General features: G+C 43.9%; 2 protein-coding genes across 6 annotated transcripts in view; one reads left to right on the top strand and one right to left on the bottom strand.

The window, feature by feature from the left end:
• AVL9 (AVL9 cell migration associated) overlaps positions 1–9089 on the bottom strand; it is a 72518-nt gene extending 63429 nt beyond the window's left edge. For 2 of the 5 annotated variants that reach the window (XR_007922338.3, XM_089315485.1), the window contains exon 1: positions 8745–9086. Coding sequence is in view for 2 of the 5 variants with exons in the window: in XM_089315485.1 (XP_089171611.1) it covers positions 8745–8837 (93 nt within the window). In the remaining 3 variants the exon portion in view is untranslated. Of the gene's footprint in view, positions 1–8744 lie in introns of all 5 variants that reach the window. The other 3 variants (XM_089315486.1, XM_089315487.1, XM_008261619.5) reach the window with 2 other exon arrangements.
• A 7308-nt stretch (positions 9090–16397) lies between these two features.
• LSM5 (LSM5 homolog, U6 small nuclear RNA and mRNA degradation associated) lies at positions 16398–19677 on the top strand. The gene is made up of 5 exons (XM_002713743.6): positions 16398–16459; positions 17569–17664; positions 17946–17973; positions 18946–19018; positions 19411–19677. The coding sequence occupies exons 1-5, from the start codon at positions 16414–16416 to the stop codon at positions 19441–19443; spliced, it is 276 nt and encodes a 91-aa protein (XP_002713789.1). The 5' UTR covers positions 16398–16413; the 3' UTR covers positions 19444–19677.
• Positions 19678–20341: the final 664 nt, after the last annotated feature.

Below are 20341 nucleotides of genomic sequence, written 5' to 3'. Positions count from 1 at the left end.
TTGAAAGCTCTCATTAGCAGTTCACTCCCCAAATGCCTGGAACAGCTAGGACTGGACACGGGAGAAGCCAGGAGCAGGAAGCTCAATCCAGGTCTCCCATGTGGTTAACAGGAACCCAACTCTTTGAACCAATATCATAGGCCGTTTCCCATGGTGCCCAACAGTAGGAAGCCAGAACTGGGAACTGAACTGAGCCCCCAATCCAGGTGCTCCAATATGGAATGTGGGCATCCCATTCATTATCTTTACTGCTAGGCCAAACATTGGCCCCTCAAAATCTATTTAAATAAGATACCCATAAGAAAAAAAATGACTAAAATAACAGCCCATACTTGAAAGATAAGGCACAAAGATTTAGTAACAAGAGTGTTCTTAGTAGCACTATTCAAACCAGTGAACAATTAAGTGTTTAAAAAGAATATCAGTTAAATAACAGTATTTCTACAAAACAGTATTTAGCAATTTTAGAATGTTGCAATTCAGCATTTACTGATATGAAATACTAATAGCACACTGTTACATGAAAAAGCAGACTATAAAACAGTATTACAGTAGCATAGGTTACAGTATAATACATTTAAGAAGGTTAAATCTATTCACAGAAAAGTAACTGGAGGGGTGGTCACAAAGCAGTTGTTACAGAGCAGATCTGTTTAGGATATAGGATTTTAAAATGTCATTTTTCTTTTTATGGTTCTCTTAGGTTTTCACTTCTGATTGAGTCATTTTCAAGAAGAGCTGGAATATGATTTATAAATTATTGATTTGGATAGCATTTTCTAAAAATATCCTACCAAGACCTAAGGTTTTTTTTTTTTTTTTTAAAGATTTATTATATTTATTTGAAAAAGTTAGAGAGAGAGAGGTAGAGGCAGAGACAGAGTCTCTTCCATCCACTAGTTCACTCCCCAAATGGCAGTAAAGGCTGGAACTGAGCTGAGCCGATCCGAAGTCAGGAGCCAGGAGCTTCTTCCATGTCTCCCACATGGGTGCAAGAGCCCAAGGGCTTGGGTCATCCTCCACTGCTTTCCCAGGTGCATTACAGGGAGCTGGATAGGAAGTGAAGCAGCTGGGACTCGAACCGGTACCCATATGGGATGTCGGTACTGCAGGCCCAGGCTTTAACCCTCTGTGCCACAGCACTGGCCCCAAAATCTAAGGTTTTAATCTAATGGCATCTTAACCAAATATAATTGGACCAGTCTTACTTAAAATTATTAAGTAGGTAAGTAGACTCTTCACCCAATCTATCTTCATCTTCCTCTTGCAGTGCCCAACCCTAGTAGAAAGGAGCCTGTAGTCCTCTCTTATTTAGCAAAATCTATGCTCAGCAAAGCATCTGAACTACATTAATAACATGAAGGAGGTTACCCACAGTGTATAATCATTTTACTACCAAAGATTTAAAGATCAAAGACTTAACCTAAAGACAGAAAATTAGGCCCTTTTAAGCAGAGAGGAATTCTAAGAAGATGTCTCTAAATTCCAATTCTTTAAGTTGATACCCACTCTGTTCAGCCATGATGCCAAAACCTCCATGAAAACTTCCAGCGTTCTAAGTTGTTAATGCTGAAGTCCTGTCAAGTTAGATATTTTCGTCCTTTCAGCATACACAAAAGCAGAGTCAGGAGGAAAAAAAATTCCATCAAAATATTAAGGTTTAGAAATAAAAGTGCTGTGGAGGACCAGAAAACACAATCTTTTTTTCAGAAAAAAATTTCTCTACAACCAGCAATAATTTTTTTTTGTAAAATCTTGAGGCTTCTGCCCGCAGTACCAGCATCCCATATGGGTGCTGATTTGTGTCCCAGCTGCTCCTCTTCTTACTTAGCTCTCTGCTTATGGCCTGGGAGAGTAGCAGATGATGGCCCAAGTGCTTGGGCCCTTGCACCCACATGAGACCGGGAAGAAGCTCTTGGCTTTGGACTGGCCCAGTTCCGGCCGTAGCAGTCACTTGGGGATTGAACCTCTCTCTGTAACTCTGCCTCTCAAATAAATACATCCTTTTTTAAAAAAATCTTACAATGTTATTCTTCTCTAACATGTAACCCTCCAAAGTTCTATTGTTTCTGTTCCAAACTCCTTCCTCCAACAAAAATCACAACACCTCTTGAATGCTTCACACTGCCACCACACAATTCTGCCAAAAGCAGGTGCCAACAGAGAGCCATCTGTTAGCAAAATCTGAATGATTCAGTGCTTTAAGATAGTCAAGTCACCCTAACATAAACCAGTTCAATCCTGAATCTGCAGTACAATATTCTGCTACCCATGGAATCTCCCATGACCAGCCCACTCAGATCAGCAGGGAAAATGTGCCACTTACTTCACTGTTTCTGGTTGCTTCACTGTTGGAACTATTGCTAACACTAGCTCTAGTTTATAATTCTGTAATTTTTAGAAGTACAATCTGGGGGCCAGGGCTATTGTGTAACGGGTAAAGCCACCACCTGCAGTCTGGGCATCCTATATGGGCACTGGTTCAACATCCGATCCAGCTCTCTGCTATGGCCTGGGAAAGCAGTGGAAGATGGCAAAGATCCTTGGGCCCCTGCACCCCTGTGGGAGACCTGGAAGAAACTCCTGGTTCCTGGATTTGGATTGACCCAGCTCCAGCCATTGTGGCCATTTGGGGCGTGAACCAGCAGATGGAAGACCTTGCCCTCTCTCTGCCTTTGTGTCTCTGTGTAACTCTGCCTTTCAAATAAATAAAATTATCTGAAAATTAAAATTGCTAGCTATGTACACAAAAGCAAAAACCTTATAAAAGTGGTCTAAAATTGGCCGGCGCCGTGGCTCAATAGGCTAATCCTCCACCTTGCGGCGCCGGCACACCGGGTTCTAGTCCCGGTTGGGGCGCCGGATTCTGTCCCGGTTGCCCCTCTTCCAGGCCAGCTCTCTGCTATGGCCAGGGAGTGCAGTGGAGGATGGCCCAGGTGCTTGGGCCCTGCACCCCATGGGAGACCAGGAAAAGCACCTGGCTCCTGGCTCCTGCCAGGATCAGCGCGGTGCGCCGGCTGCAGCGGCGGCCATTGGAGGGTGAACCAACGGCAAAGGAAGACCTTTCTCTCTCTGTCTCTCTCTCTCACTGTCCACTCTGCCTGTCAAAAAAAAAAAAAAAAAAAAAAAAAAAGTGGTCTAAAATCAAGAAACAATTTCAACCTTTTTTTTTAAAGATTTATTTATTTATTTGAAGGTCAGAGTTACAGACAGAGAAAAAGAGAGAGAAAGGGAGGGATTTTCCATTTGCTGGTTCATTCCCCAAATGGTCGCAACAGAGCTGGGCAGATCTGAAGCCAGGAGCCAGTAGCTTCTTCCAGTTCTCTCACAGGATGCAGGAGCCCAAATACTTGAACTGCCTTCTGCTGCTTTCCCAGGTCCATTAGCAGGGAGCTGGATCAGTAGAGCAGCCAGCACTGCAAATGGCAGCTTTTACCTGCTACACCACAGCGCCAGTCCAAATTTCAACTTTTATGACATCACTTGGAAAATTAACTATTCCCTACTAACTTCAGTGTTTAAAATAAAGTTCTAGGGGCCGGCACTGTGGCAAAGCAGATAAAGCTGCTCCTGCAGTGCCAGCATCTCATAAGGGTACCAACTGTTCCACTTCCTATCCAGTTCTCTGCTATGGCCTTGGAAAGCAGTAGAAAATGGCCCAAAGCCTTGGGCCCCTGCACCTGCATGGGAGACCCAGAAAAAGCTCCTGGCTCCTGGCTTCAGATCGGCGCATCTCTGGCCGATGCAGTCATCTGGGGAGTGAACCAGCTAATGGAAGACCTCTCTTTATCTCTCTGTAACTCTTTCAAATAAATATATCTTTAAAAAAAAAAAAAAAAGTAAAATAAAATAAACTTCCAACTTATCCATGAAAGAACTGAAGAGTTTATCTGCCATATCTTGATTAAATTATTCAGCAGAGATTATCTGATCTGCCAAAATATAGTTTATACATTGGAACAAACAAAACTCTGGAACACATAATCCCTAACAAGCAAATTTACTATAGAGCTGTATTTAAGTTATTTCATGTCAAAGAGTCTGATTTCAGGTAAGTTTTTAAGGAAGAAAAGTCCTTAGCTAAATGCTAAATAAAAAAATATTCAGGAGAGAGTTGGAATGGATAGTTAAAAACTATTTCTAATGTTGTGGTAGGTAGATCACTTAAAATACTGTAAATGTTAAGTTTCTCAATAAACCAGAAAAACTACCACCAGAAATCAGCAGGTTATCTTTAGAAGAACATCTCCCACCGGTTACCCAATAAAAGTGAACAAAAGATCACAGATTTCCATTTTAAGTGGAAGAATTTTTCATTTAAAATACATGTTTAGGGGGCCGGCCCCATGGCTCACTTGGTTAATCCTCTGCCTGCGGCACCAGCATCCCATATGGGCGCCGGGTACTAGTTCCAGTTGCTCTTCTTCCAGTCCAGCTCTCTGCTGTGGCCCACGAGGGCAGTGGAGGATGGCCCGAGTGCTTGGGCCCCTGCACCCGCATGGGAGACCAGGAGGAGGCACCTGGCTCCTGGCTTCAGATGGGTGCAGTGCCGGCTGTGGCAGCTATTTGGGGAATGAACCAACAGAGGATAACTCTACCTGTCACATAAAAAAAATTTATATGAAAAAAATAAATAAAATACATGTTTAGGTGAAAAAAAAATCAGTAAACAAGATGAAGAAGTATCTTCCACAAGCTGTACTTGCAACTGAAAATGGCTTTCACCTTGTAGTCCATGTGAAGCAACAAAGCTGATCATGCTTGACCACGCAGAATGCTGAAATTCATTACTTTTAAACAAAGGTTTTACTTCAGCACACTTGAATCTAAAAGTTACAAATTACAAACAAGCATGGGACTCTGGGCATGCACTTTTAATTCTCTACTCCTGGAAGGAAAATCTTAAAACGGAGAAATGGTTAGCTGATTAATCTGTCCGGGGGAAAATCTCCCATAATCAGAGCCTCTGATAACAACTGATACACTTGTTAAAAATAATGTGTCTAGGGTGACTATTCTAAGACTTAAGCGTGTTAATACACACACTTTCCAAAACAAAAAACATGGATTTCAAAGGGTGAAGAAAGCATAGTTGTAAGGCATCTAAGAAGACACTGATTTGCATAAGTGAATAATATCCTTTAAGAACTAATATACTATATATTGGAAATTTCTGTACATTGCTTTTATAATATTCCTCTACCCAGCAAAAATCAAGTCTTAATATTTTATAAAAATAAGACTAAAATGGGAAAAAGTAGGGTAACTAAAAATGAAAAAATGTACTGAACAAAATAATTTTCTCATCTTCTAATACTACTATACATCTTTACATATCCTGTTCCAGCTATATGAACTGCCACGAATTTGTACAAATTAGTCTCCAGTAGCTTTCTTGTTTTTGATGGACTTTACTTGTCAGTGTCATCAACCAGCCCGGTGTGAGACTGTCATTCACTTGCTCTGCTGAGTGGACTGGTTGATTGTGCTGGCAGCCCCTCAACACAATCAGGCTAGTACCACAGGTTTCCTGGATGATCCACGTCCCCAAACAACTCTCTATAGACTCCAGAAATCATTATCATTGATCCAACTAACTTCCACAAGGGAACCATAAAAACTAACAAATAATTACAAGTACACCGAAGTTTTCCTGAGAAATCCTTATAATTCCATTAAAATTACAAATATTTGACTCTTGCAAAAGCAACAGAACCCATAACAGATCTAAAAATCACTACTGCATTTAAACTTTGACTCGCTATAGCACACTCTCAAGTTTGATTTGCAAAACCAGTGCTAGTACTTCATTTTCTGCTATAAAAGAGGTATGTGTGATTTTTAAAAAGCTACAGTAATAAAACAAGCCACTCAGCACCTGAGAAAAACAACCCAAATGGGGTTTAACATCTTTTAAGGTCCTGTGACAGAATACTTTGCATTCTCTTCCATTCTATCAATAACCCAACAAGTAAATTTATTTTAAAAATAAAATTGCCATTGTCGCTGTGAAGCACCATTTAGATTACAAATTTTTTTATTTTATTTTCTAAAAGCCTACAACCTCAAAGCGCTATTAAAAGAGATTTACTTGTGGGGCTAGCATTGTGGTACAGCAGGTAAATCCTCCACCTGTGATGCCAGCATCCCATACGGGCACCGGTTCAAGTCCTGGCTGCTCCACTTCTAATCCAGCTCCCTGCTAAGACCTGGGGAAAGCAGCAGAAGATGGTCAAGTGCTTGGGCTCCTGCTCCCCACATGGGAGACCTGGTTGAAGCTCTTAGTTCCTGCCTTTATCCTGGCCCAAACCCGGCTGTTGTGGACATCTAGAGAGTGAATCAGTGGACGGAAGATCTCTGTGACTTCCAAATAAATAAAATCTTAAATATATATATATATACTCATATACTGCTTAAGGGGTACAGTTTTTGTTGTGGATGATGAAAAAGTTTAGGGCACAGATCGGGTGATGGTTATGCAATTTGTGAATCTATTTAATGTCTCTCTACATTTGTGAGTGGTTAAAATGATAAATACCATCATATGTATTTTTACAAGAGCAAGATATAGTTATACTGACTAAGGACATCTGAGTTTCAATGTTAGTGCCACACTAGCTCAAAGTACTTAACTTTTCTGGGCTTCAGGTGACTCATCTGGACACTGAAGGGGGTTTGAGTGGATGATCTGGAATTCTTATGAAGAATGTGGTAGAAGAAACAGAGATATAAAGAAAAATTATGCAATCTGGACTAGTTGGAGGTCATGGGAGTTGTAACCACAACATGTCATCCAGTCCGCTTGACAGTGTTCATTTGATAAAACCAGTCACCGCTGAAATCAAGACAAAGCCAGAGAGCTCTCACGTACCCACTGGGCTACTGCAGCCCAAAGTGCCTCTTTCATCTTGTAATCTGTTTTCCATTTCTTTCATCTCTAAGCAGCATTATATTTTGTCTTACACATTTTTTTTTATTTCTGGAAATACAAACTGTACTACTTTCACCAATAAAACAAATAGAAAACAATCTTGGTTTCAGATGACAGCAAAGAGATTTCATTCTATCTCCTACTTGTACAGGTATTTTCTCCTGTCTTATCCAAAGCGCCATTCATTGTGGTTTCAAATGGCTTCCCATCCTATTGTGCCCTGAAAGACGACTAAAATGCCACAGCAGAATGAACACACATGGCCTGGGAAGCAAACCTAGGTCTTTGTGCAGGTCTGTTTAGCAGTGTGACCTCAGCAAGATCATTTTGTCTCCTCGAATGTTTCAGTGACTCTCCCCGCAACTAAGAAAGTTTATAAAGAGATTATTACATTCAAACACATGGAGTTGTAACATACTGAAAAATCTGCTAATGATGAACACTATGTTTATCATGTGACAATCTCAAGTCAATTCTCTGTATTGGGGCTGGCATTATGGCATAGCAGGTAAAGCCCCCACCTGCAACACCAGCATCCTGCACCGGCACTGGCTCATGTCCTAGTTGCTCCACTTCCCATCCAGCTCCCTGCTAATGGCCTACTGCTGAGGTTCCTACCATCTGCGTGGGAGACCTAAATGAATCTCCTTGTTTTGTGGCCACTATCTGCAGTGAACCAGCAGATGGAAGATCTGTCTCTCCCTCTCTCTGTAACTCTTTCAAAATAAATAAATCTTAATACATATATATATATATATATAAATTTGCAATTACTGTTTCTGGGTGGAATTCTTTTCTTAGCACACTGAACAGTACTACTTCCTTCTCGGTGTCTTTCTACATCATTAGTATGCAGTGGATGAGGAATACGACATTTTAAAGCTAAGCAGTTTAAAACACATAACCCAACCATCTTTTCACGGCCCTCACAGCTTTGGTTCAATCCTCTAATGAACTTAACTCTTGCCAATACATCTTCTAAAATACTAGGTTGTTGTTTTTTTTTTTTTTTTTGTGAAAGGCAAGAAACCAAGTATTGTATTAACCAATGGTAGTAACTAGTATTTTTAAATTCTTAGAAAAAAACATTTTAATTTACTGCTCACTGGCACATTATGACATCACTGCCTTCCAGTGCTGGCTGACCCATTAAAGACTCCCGTTTCTGTTTTGTTCCTTTGCCTACAAAACATACAGTGCAAATGTTTCGTTTCAGAGTCAGGGAAGAAGCTTAACAATGCCTTTCTATTTGCACATTTAGTGTGGTAAATCCACTTCCTATTATTGCAACTGATCAAGCCAATCTCACCAAATGGCCAGCCCAGGACGAGGTAAACAGCACAATTAAGAGCCAGCGGCGAGGGGGCGGGGCCGATCGACAACCCTAACAGGACAGACTCTAAGCCTCCCGACCGATCAACAAAGGAAGTCGATTCTCCCACGGCGCCAGCCTGTGCGTGCAGCAGCCCGAGACTTGTGCGCGTGTGCTCACTGCGCTCATTAGTTGAACACGGTCCAAGCGCTGAATTTTTCTAGAGTCCCCTGCAAGCGACTGGAGAAGCTGACCGGTCTCCCATCCCTTCCGCCCACACCCCCAAAGGCGAGCACGTACCAAGCCGCATCCCCGCAGCTCGTCACCCAATTTTCAGGGGCAGCAGAAAGAAGGATTTGTGGGGAGTATGGAGCTCCACGCCAGCAGAGTCGGGCGGAAGAGGGCAAGAGGGCAGTGGGCGCCGGGGGCTAGGGGCCAGGGGGTTGTGGGGGTGGGGGGGACGAACGCCGGCTGGGTCGCGGGACCCGGCCCCTTCCTCACCTGACAGCCCTTCTTGTGGTGAAAGCCGACCACCACGATGTGCAGGACGGGCCCCCGCGGGGCGCCATCGCTGCCCCTCCCGGCCGTCTCCATGGGTAGCCACCGCGGGCCCTCACCACGACGGCTTCACCGCGGAGGGCTGCGGGCCGGGCCGGACGACCTCGCGGTCGCCGGAAAACACAGCGCGGCGGGCTTCAGGTGTCAGCGAGGGCGCCTCATGAGGGCCGCGCAGGGAGCCCGGGCCGGGCCGAGCAGCTTCGGCAGTTCCGCGCCGCCCCCGGGGCCCGCGGCCCCACTTCCTTCATCCGCTTCCGTAGCTTCCGGGCAGTCACCTGACGCGACGCCGGCCGCGGGCAACGCCGGCCGGGTAAGGATGGGAGGGACCTGCCGGGGCGGAGTCTGACGTGCGGGGGCGGAGCTTAGAGGAGCGGGGCGGGGCTGAAAGGCGAGGTCGAAGGGGCGGGACAGGACGGGGAGGGACCTGACGGAGGCGGGGCGGGGCCAGTGGGGGTTGAGGGGGATAGGGGCGGGGCATGGCGAAGGCACCCGCACACCTGCTCTTTTCTCCTGGGGTTGGATCTCTAACCTCTTACCTTCTGCTTTAACTTTTTTTCTTAAGTTTCCTCCCTTTCACCCCTTCATTTTGGACTCCTCTTCTGTTAACTCTCCAATTCCTTCGTTGCCCTAGACTCTGGCCTAGGCCCCTCTGCTCGACTCAAATATTTGACAACCTGCTGGCATCTTTTTTTTTTTTTTAAGATTTATTTTATTTATTTGAAAGACAGAGTTACAGAGAGAGGTAGAGATAGAGAGAGAGGTTTTCTATCCGATGGTTCACTCCCCAGATGACCAAAAGGACTGGAGCTGCGCCGATCCAGAGCCAGAAGCCAGGAGCTTCCTCCTGGTCTCCCACGTGGGTGCAGGGGCCCAAGCACTTGGGCCATCTTCTGCTGCTTTCCCAGGCCACAGCAGAGAGCTGGACTAGAAGAGGAGCAACCAGGACTTGAACCAGTGCCCATATGGGATGCCGGCGCCGCACAGGCCACGGCTTTAACGCTTTAACCCACTGCACCACAGCACTGGCCCCTGTGTATTCAGTCTTTAAATTAATTGTTGAGATTTCGTTTCAATTTTTCTTTCTCCTCATTTAAATAATATGTACAGCAGTTTGGGAGCAACTTAACATCTGAAGCAGGATGTCCTTGACAATAAAGGAAGCTTCCATGGAAACAATGTAAAATGATTATTCTAGCACAGCAAACTAAAAATATTTTTTTCATTCCATCTAGTACTCTGGGAAGCCTAAAATATATGGTATCTGTTGTTACAACAGTTTTGAAATTACTTTAGTGATAGCACTACACTTAAAAAAATACAGTGAATCTCATATGATTTTAAAGGGAATACTAACAGATTAAGCAAGTTTTATCCAGGACAGTTTTGTAGTAAACTAAAGGATAGGTGCCGGCTTCAGATAAAACTTCATATTACTACAACCGACTATGACATTGCCATAACTAGTTGCGCATCCCTTAGTTTAGGTAACCTCAGGGTTTATTTTTCACTTCTAGTATTGAAGTGTAAGTACCTCCATTCCAGCCTAAGCATAACTGAGGGTAACAGTAGACTTTCTAACTGAAGTTTAGTTTCTATGATTCAGCAGAATCATTTTATGTTTTAGAGATTTATTTATTTGGAAGGCAGACTTACAGAGACGGGGGGCGGAGGGGGGTTCCCTCTGCTGGTTCACTCCCCAAATGGCTGCAGAAAGCAGGGATGGGCCAGGCTAAGCCAGGAGCCTGGAACCCCATCCGAGTTTCCTACATGGATGGCAAACGTACTTGAGCCATATTCTGCTGTTTTCCCAGGCACAATAGCACAGAGGTGGATCAGAAGTGGAACAGCTGGGACTGGCGCTCATTTGGGATATGGCTTCACAGGCATCAGCTTAACCCGCTGTGCCACAATGCTAGCCTCCAGTAGAATTATATTAATGCTATCAAAAAAAAAAAAAAAAACACTGCAGAAATTTTTTTCTTTTTCTTTCTTTCTTTTTTTTTTTTTTTTTTTTTTTTTTTTTGACAGCTAGAGTTAGACAGTGAGAGAAAGAGACAGAGAGAAAGGTCTTCTTCCTTCCGTTAGTTCATTCCCCAAATGGCTGTCACGGCCGGCGCACTGCGCCAATCCAAAGTCAAAAGCCAGGGGCTTCCTCCTGGTCTGCCACGCGGGTGCAGGCACCCAAGCCCCTGGGCCATCCTCCACTGCCCTCCCAAGCCACGGCAGAGAGCTGGACTGGAAGAAGAGCAACAGGGACCAGAACCTGGCACCCATATGGGATGCCGTCGCTGGCCTTCTTTTCTTTTCTTTTCTTTTCTTTTCTTTTCTTTTCTTTTCTTTTCTTTTCTTTTCTTTTCTTTTCTTTTCTTTTCTTTTCTTTTCTTTTCTTTTTTTTCTTTCTTTCTTTCTTTCTTTCTTTCTTTCTTTCTTTCTTTCTTTTCCTTCCTTCCTTCCTTCCTTCCTTCCTTCCTTCCTTCCTTCCTTCCTTCCTTCCTTCCTTCCTTTTTCAGAAATTTTTCAAGATGTTACTCTACATTTCTTTTTATATTTACAAATTTCTTGACATGGGCTCAGAATTGTGCTTGGAATTATACTATTCCCTGTATATAATATATGGTCACTGTTTTTTTTTTTCCTGACACGATAGGTTTGATTTACATAGCTAAAATTAAAATATAACTGAACATCCTCTTAATGTGTCAAGACAGAGGACATTGGTCATTTACTTCCTGGTTCAATTGTTTTATTCATTGTCTGGTTTTATAAAAGTATCACCTTGCATTGTAGAGCTTTCAATTGAGATAAAATTGTTATTCATAACTATTGAGTTGTTTAAATGTTTTAAAAATATATTATTTAAAATAATGCTACAAAGAAATATATTATTGGTAAAATAGGGAGAGTAAGGAAATTTACAGCATGTTTCCCATCTCTAAATGTTCAGATTGGTCCATAATTGTTAAGAATGACAACTATTTTACATTAGCTTTTTTTTTTTTTTTTTTTTTGACAGGCAGAGTGGACAGAGAGAGAGAGACAGAGAGAAAGGTCTTCCTTTGCCGTTGGTTCACCCCCCAATGGCCACCGCGGCCGGCACACCACGCTGATCCGATGGCAGGAGCCAGGTACTTCTCCTGGTCTCCCATGGGGTGCAGGGCCCAAGCACTTGGGCCATCCTTCACTGCACTCCCTGACCACAGCAGAGAGCTGGCCTGGAAGAGGGGCAACCGGGACAGAATCCAGCACCCCAACCGGGACTAGAACCCGGTGTGCCGGCGCTGCAAGGCGGAGGATTAGCCTAGTGAGCCGGCTCCGGCCTACATTAGCTTTTAAATGAGTTGTGTTAATGTAGAAAAAATTCATTAACAAGATATTGGCCACAGGGTGAATATGTATTGGGAAAGAATAGAAATTTCTCCTTTGTTTAAAAAGTGCCAGCAGGAGATTATTTTATGATTATAAATTCTAGTTTATGTTCTTCTCTGTGAAGAACAGCTAATTGGAGACAAATCCCTGAGACACAAAGCTATGAAATTTTCAAGTTTGTTTTAAATAAACTCTGTCTCTGGAATTGGCTGTTGTTTCTTTCTGTGTCTTGACTCAGGGAAAAAAAACTCAGTAAAATAAAACCACTCCCTTCCTATAAACCCATCAATCTACTGTGTAAATGAATTATATATAGCTCACTTTTCAGAGCCAAAGAGACTTTCCTTAGTCTTCATGAATGACATTGAAAATTGCTAATGTTTATCCTGTTCTTGTGATGGGAAATTTAAGATACTGACTTCCTTAGAGTATGTTTTTCTAATTTTTTAGCTATGTCAGGTAATGACAATGCCTTGCATTTTGTCCATACTCTTATTATGGTACAATGAAAATAAAACAGGAAAAGAAGGGAAAAAACAGGAAAAGAGAATTTCACAAACAAACTTGGCATTACTTTGTATCTAGAACCTTATGAAGATTAAGGAGAATGTTGATTAGTAGGGTAAAATAGAATCAATTCCAGGAACATTCATGAGACACCACAGTCCATGTACAAACGCGATAGGCACAATGCATCCAAAAAAGGGGAAGAGCAAGGAGACCGGGAAGGAAAAGAAGGGAAGAACGGGAAGAAATTGCTCCCGTACAGTGGCTTGTATCTGGTTATAAATGTAAGATCATGCAATGCCAGCCAGCAATGTAAACTTCATGTAACACTGGCCTTTGCCTGCCATCACCTTAGGCATTAGGAAACAGTAATACTATCTCACATTATTTAATAGGGCTTACTGTGTGCCACATCTGATGCTGTTTTCATGGATCATTTCTTTCAGTCTTCGAAACAATCTAACAAGTGCATGTAGATACTCTTATCCCCATTTCCCCCAAGGGGTTACTTGGGACTTAAAAAGCTTAGTAACTTGCTGATGATCCAACAAAGGGAACTATGGTGAAGCTGGAATGTGAACTGACGTCACCTGATTCAGAACCCGTGGGTTTAATCACTAGCGGCTGCTGCTTCCCACTGTGTTTGGCCTTGAGACCTCACAGTGTTTTGGGGAGAGGTAGCCTTGTCAACAGATCATTAGAAGAAGTTCACTGGAAACATTGTAAGAGCTATAACATGGCCATTGCAAGTGTCAGAAAAATGTGGGTCAAACTCCAGCACATCTTGATGGATGAACAGGGTTTTCCCAGGATTTTGGGGGAAGGAACATCAAGAAATGCAATCAGGTAGTATCACTAAAGACTGGGGTTGGCCGGCCGCAGCGGCCATTGGAGGGTGAACCAACGGCAAAGGAAGACCTTTCTCTCTGTCTCTCTCTCTCACTGTCCACTCTGCCTGTCAAAAAAAAAAAAAAAAAAAAAAAAAAAAAAAAAAAAAAAGACTGGTGTTGTTGAGGGAAAACACTTGAGAGAGGAAAGGCTTTGGCCGTCGCCCTGACGCTCCCCACGGTGTGTAAGCGATGAGCTGCTGTGGGACCGGAGGGCCAAACGGGTGGGTGGCCTGCCAGGATGCCAGGTAGACCTAAAGTATTTCTCCTCCACCCTCCCCTTGGATCCTCAAGTTCCTCTGACTGCTCGGAGGGAGACCTCTGCTCAGCCATTCAGAAACAGCTGTAGTGAGGAGCCATCACTGGTCCTGTGTTTCCAGGGAAATAAGGATCGATCAATAGTGCACTGAATGCTGGTGGTCTCGAGGCCCTCACTGATAAAGATGGAGCCTGTGAAAACTGCGTGGGGTTTAAGTGCAGGCTTCTGTCAGAAGACAATGACGCTGCAGGTTTTTCTTTGAGTGCAAATGTACATTGCTAAGTTTTTTTTTTTTAAAGATGGCATGTGCTTTGAAAGAGGAAATTGCATTTTTAAGAGTTTAAAATCTTATGAGGGAAAAAATATAAGGAATCTTTAGAAGAAATAAAAGCTGTTTCTCATAAAAAAAAAAAAAGAAAGGCTTTTGCTAAATTTAGGGAGGAAGTGTGTAGGCTTAAATGAGAGGGCGGGAAGCGAGGTTAACAGGTGGGTGCATGCCAGTTGCACATGGTGGGCCCTCCACTTGGAATGCCATGCTTGCTGCTTTTCTGCCTACCCAATTCTTATTCATCTTTCAACACTAGATGCCTGTCAATTCCTGTGTGAAGTTTCCCAAGCTGTCTACGTGGCCAGTGAGCAAGTGTAACTTCATGATGATCTCGCCTCAGAGGATGGTTTTAATTACTAGAGGTTTATTTCTAAGCGTCTTGGCACATGATCGGTACTGAGAAACAAACAAAAAATCAAACAGAAAACCAGGACAGGCTTGACATTTAGAAGGGGTTTGAATTCCCTAAAATCCCTGAAGCTAAAAGAAGTCGTTCTGCTTCATGTGTTAAATTTCATGACGCCTTGTACATAAACGTTTATTACTTGACTTTGTCTCCCATTCTTCTTTAGAAGGGCAGAAGACACTTCTCTCCTACACACTTTTACACTCATCAGGTTGTTCCAGGAAGGAATGATGGCTGCTTAACAACTGTTTGTTGTTTGAATAATTGATCTTTGTGGCCTCCCATGTTTAGACTGTTTGAGTTCCTAGGATACAAATGTAAAATAGACAAAGGCAGAGAATTTGCTATTATTTTCAAAACAGAAACGTAAAAGTATGTTTTCTAAGTGTGATGATATTAACACATAACTTAGACTGACATCTGGTGATAGCCTTAGACAATACTTTGTTGAATAAGTAGTAAATAAGCTTTTAATAAACTATAGACTTTTAGATACAGCAAGGATGATAAATTAAGAAAGTAGCAACAAGTTAAAAGGAAAAAGCTATTATAAATCCTCAGTATAAAACAAAATTTTACATTTTAAAAAAAATGTGTAAACCATTTTGAAAAAAAAAAAAGATTTACTTATTTATTTGAAAGGCAGAACTACAGAGAGGAAGAGGCACTATCCACTGGTTCACTCCCCAGATGACCACAAGGGTTGGAGCTGTGCTGATCCGAACCCAGGAGCCAGAAGCTTCTTCCAGGTCTCCCACAAAGGTGCAGGGCCCAAGGACTTGGGCCATCTTCTACTGCTTTCCCAGGCCACAGCAGAGAGCTGGATTGGAAGAGGAGCAGTTGGTCTTGAACCGGAGTCCATATGGGATGTCGGCATTGTAGGCAGCCTTTACCTGCTACGCCACAGCGCTGGCCCCTCTTTTACTTTTTTTTTTTTTTTTTGACAGGCAGAGTGGACAGTGAGAGAGAGAGACAGAGAAAGGTCTTCCTTTATCCGTTGGTTCACCCCTTAATGGCCGCTGCTGCCAGCGCACTGCGGCAGGTGCACCACGCTGATCTGAAGCCAGGAGCCAGGTGCTTCTCCTGGTCTCCCATGCTGGTGCAGGGCCCAAGCACTTGGGCCATACTCCACTGCACTCCCTGGCCACAGCAGAGAGCTGGACTGGAAGAGGAGCAACCGGGACAGAAGCCTCAAGAAAAGGAATGTTTTTGGGGCCGGTGCTGTGGCACACTAGGTTAATCCTCCGCCTGCGGTGCTGGCATCCCATAAGGGCGCCAGTTGTATTCCCAGATGCTCCTCTTCCGATCCAGCTCTCTGCTATGGCCTGGGATAGCAGTGGAAGATGGTCCAAGTCCTTGGGCCCCTGCACCGGCGTGGGAGACCCAGGGAAGGCTCCTGGCTCCTGGCTTCGGATCGGCCCAGCTCCGGCCGTTGGGGCCATTTGGGGAGTGAACCAGCGGACGGAAGACCTCTCTCTGTCTCTCTCACTGTAACTCTGTCAAAGAGTGAATTGGTGGCGGGAAATACTGATTTTTACTAGTCTTTATAAAGACAATTTTATGGGAAAACAAGCCAAAAGTTTCCTTATGCGCTGTCCTCTCGGTCGGAGGACGAACTCCTTCAGGAGGTTAGCAATCTTCAGCGTCTCTCCGAAGCCTGGGAACGAATCTGCAGGGCAGCACCCCAGGACTCCCACTCCCCAGCAAGGCAGCGCGCGGGCGCCGCCCACGTGGAGCACGCCGGCCGCCCGCTCGGCCTGCGATTGGTCGAGCCTGCCCGGCCGCGGGCAAAGGCGCAGGCGCGCTCTTTTAAAGTCACCGTGGAACGTCGATGGACGCAGGCCACTTCCGGCGTAGCCATGGCGGCTAACGCTACTACGAACCCCTCGCAGCTGCTGCCGCTAGGTAATGGTTTTCCTGTGAGGGAGCTGGGGCGGGAGGCTGGGGTTCAGGACTGGGGGCCGCGGGGTTGCGGCCGAGGCACCCCTGGCGGGTAGCGGGCCTATGTGTGGGGCCGAGCGTTTCCCCTCCGCGGCTCGCGCCGGCTCCCGAGCTCCTGCGCGCCAGGCCGCTGCTGCGCTGTAACGTGCTCCTGCCCCTGGAGGCAGCTCCTCGGACTCCCCCGGAACGAACCGTGGGCGGGAGAGGGCCGCACTGGGCGAGCGCACCGTCGGCCGTGTTTGTTGGGAGCGCTGCGGCGCCGTGTCCGGAGTGGCATTTGGGATCCCCAGATGGGGTTCACCCTGTTGTGTGTCTGGGAGTTGAGCGGGAAGCAGCGCGCTGTGGAACGAGCCTTAGAGGAGGAATCTGGAAACTAGCCCTGTTTGCCATTCATTCATTCATTCATTCATCCATCCATTCAGTAAGAGCCCGCGTTCTTCCTGCGTGCTAGTCCACAGCGACCTTAAACCACAGCCATCGCTCCCGAAGGGTACACAAGCCAGTGGAGGAGACAGTACTGGACAAGTAAACCTTGTGCCCCCCGTGCCAGGCTGGCCAGAGGTGCTGAAGCTGCCCCCAGCACCGCGGGGCTTCACTGGCGAGGGAGGAGGTGACAGGAGGCTCCCGCGACGACGGTCAGCGGCCTCTGACATTGTGTAGCCGGCGAGGAGTGGTTGCGTTGACGGACTTCAGTGATTAGGCTCGTGGAAAGCCCCGTAAATGCCCGTCCCTGTCCACTGAAGATCCAGCGATGGGCGAAAATGACCACAGTGTCCGGGCTCGTGGCGCTTAAGAGTCTGGGGGGATGTGTTTGTGTCCCTAAATTAATCACGTGATCTGGAATAAAGATAAAGCCACAATCATGATAGATTGCTGCACAGAAAGGAGAAGTGGAAAGGCTTCTGATTAAGTAGTGGGAGCGCAGAGGTTTGCATTGTAAGATCCGAGGTTACCGAAGGGGGATGTTCTTCCTAGTTTAATTTTCACTGAATTTGGCAAGTAACAAATGCCAGCGTGCACTCGAGTATGTGCTAAAATGATGAATGGGTAAAATAATCTTTTTCCTCACGCAGAGCTTGTGGATAAATGTATAGGATCCAGAATTCACATTGTGATGAAGAGTGATAAGGAAATTGTTGGCACCCTTCTTGGCTTCGATGACTTCGTCAGTATCCTTTTAAAACGTGGTGCTGTGGCTTTTTCCTGTTTATTTAATAACAGAACCGTAGACAGTGTGTTTCTGGGTGTTAACGATAAAAGTCAGTTCATCTCAGGGCACTTGTGATGGTGTTTTCAGAGGTGAGTATACTGGAAGAAGGTCACATTCCTACCAACAGTCAGCCTTTTTATTATGAGCCTTTGTGTTAAATATTATCATTACAACTGAATGAAAGCAGAAACCAGAGTTGTTTCAACCTGGAGTGTTTATTTCCTTAACACCACCTTTCAGATATGGTATTGGAAGATGTCACTGAATTGTGAGTAGTGCTAAAAATGACAGAACTCGGCTCTTTTTCAAATTCAGGACATTTTAAGTACTGTTTAGTCAGCAAAATGGAAGTAGAGACAACTTTTATTTACTAATGCTTGTAAAAGTTATGTAGTTGTTGCTGAATTGCTAGGAAATTAGTGGAGACAAAGCTTGAAGGTAACAGATGTTAACGTGCAGGGATTTTAAGGCTCAGGTCATATCAAGGACCTGATGATGAAAACATTTAACTATATAATGTAAAATGTAAGTGATAAGTATTAGTTACATAGTAGTTTAAGTTTAGTGGGTAGAAATCAGTAGTAATACAAAATGTTAAAGAGTGAGTCTACTAAATATTTTATATTTGATCTTGGCAGGTTCCACCTTTTTTTTTTTTTTTTTTTTTGAAGATAGGTCTCATGGCTGTGAATCTTTTTTTTAAAGCTTTATTTATTCAAAAGCCAGGTTACAGAGAGAAAGAAAGAGAGGGAGGGAGGGAGATCCTCCATTTGCTGGTTTACTCCCCCAAAGGGCTGCAATGCCAGGGCTGGGCCAGGCTGAAGCCAGGAGCCATGAGCTTTCCCCAGGTCTCCCACATCTGTTCAGGGGTTCAAGCACTTGGGCCACCCTCCGTTGCCTCCCCAGGCACATCAGCAGGGAGCTGGACTGGAAGTGGAGCAGCCAGGACTCAAACCAGTGCCTGTATGGGATGCAGCACCGCAGGCAGCAGTTTAACTTGCTGAGCCACAGTGCCAGCCCCCTTGGCTATGGATCTTATTTATATCCATTGGTCTACTGTTGCTTTTGATGAAGAGTGTACATTACCCAGTGGATAACTTTTATCTCTGAAAATCACCTTTATAATTGCTGAACTTTCATTTATACAAATATTACCTTTTTAGAGAGAGAAGGTGTTTCTAAAATGCTGCCTTTGGTTACCACCATTTATCCTGACTTTCTGTTTTATCGCTTCATTTAGTGAAATCACACCAGAAGGAAGAAGGATCACTAAATTAGATCAGATTTTGCTAAATGGAAATAATATAACAATGGTAAGACACGTTAAAACTGTTTCTGTGGGACAGGGCTTACAGACCTAACTAGTAATGTTGCCGGTTGCTTCACTCATGCCGTGGCTTGGTGGTACTTAGGGTGAAAGAGATTGTCTGGTAGTCAGGGCCCTAAAGCCAAGCTCTTGAGAAGGTGTTAGGCCTAAGGATTAGTTTGCTGGGCTTTTTACTTTTGCTTGGTTAGGAATCATTGTTGAGACACTAAGTATTAATTGGTGGTACTGGGAACTGGAAACAGATATTGATGACCTGGAGAAAATGAGGAAGGGTGAGTGGCCTTGGTTGGTGAGGAGCATGTGGCAGGCAGGGTTTGTAGGTACAGTGATGTTTTCATTAATCAACTCGTTTTTTCTTTTTTTTTTTCTTCTATGCAGTTGGTCCCGGGAGGAGAAGGGCCTGAAGTATGAGCAGATTTCCTTGACTTACGCTAGATTCTGTGTTGTCTTCTGGTGGCAACAACACTTTTTTTTTTTTTTTAATTTTTTAATGTTTAGATCCCATAAAGCTAAGTTTCCCGTTCAAGGGAAATGCTTTGAAGATATATTGTATACCCATTTTGTAAGTTAATCATGATTATTTTGGAAAAAGAAGAAAAGAGTTTGTTTTTTGAAAACTAAAACAATAAAGGTGTCTTTGGTTAATTGTTGTTTTATTTAATACACTGCAATAGACAGTGGAACAAAAGACTGTAGTTGTTTTGACACTTCCTTTTCTGTCTTTTTATTATACCTACCTGCTTTCTCATTTACACGACCATTTGGTTCTCAAGCAAATATTATTCCAAATAAAATGATGAGCTTTGATTTTGAGCAGGTGCATTTTAAAAAGCTGAAATAATTAGGAGATACACATAATTCTGATATTTGGTGATAAGGATTTTGCTACTAAGCTCAATTCCCATTAACTTCTATTATAAACAAACAAAGCATATAATATATGCATATTATAGAAGCAGAAAAAGAAATGTTGATCATACTATGCTGTATATTAGTTTTTCTCAGTACATGCTAAGCACAATGTTATTTTTATAAAAATATGTTCATCCCGAATATACTATTTTAAACCTCCTTTTAAGTCCTTTTTGAATTAAACTGATGACTGTCTTTCCATATCACATATTCCAACAATATTAATATGTGCACAGTATTTCATTACATGATTTCCTGGGGCAGGTGTTTGGTGTAGTGGTGAAGACATTGGCATGCCTGGGTTCGGATCTGTGCTTCTGATCCAGCTTCTTGCTAGTGTGCACCATGGGAGGCAGCAGGTGGTAGATTGCTCAAGCACTTAAGTCCCTGCCATCCA

The sequence above is a fragment of the Oryctolagus cuniculus genome, chromosome 16, assembly GCF_051225735.1.
Source record: "Oryctolagus cuniculus isolate XC-2025 breed Fujian yellow rabbit chromosome 16, ASM5122573v1, whole genome shotgun sequence".
NCBI classification, from domain to species: domain Eukaryota; kingdom Metazoa; phylum Chordata; class Mammalia; order Lagomorpha; family Leporidae; genus Oryctolagus; species Oryctolagus cuniculus.
The sequence above is the reverse complement of the archived record's forward strand: the minus strand, read 5'-3'. Positions and strand labels throughout refer to the sequence as shown.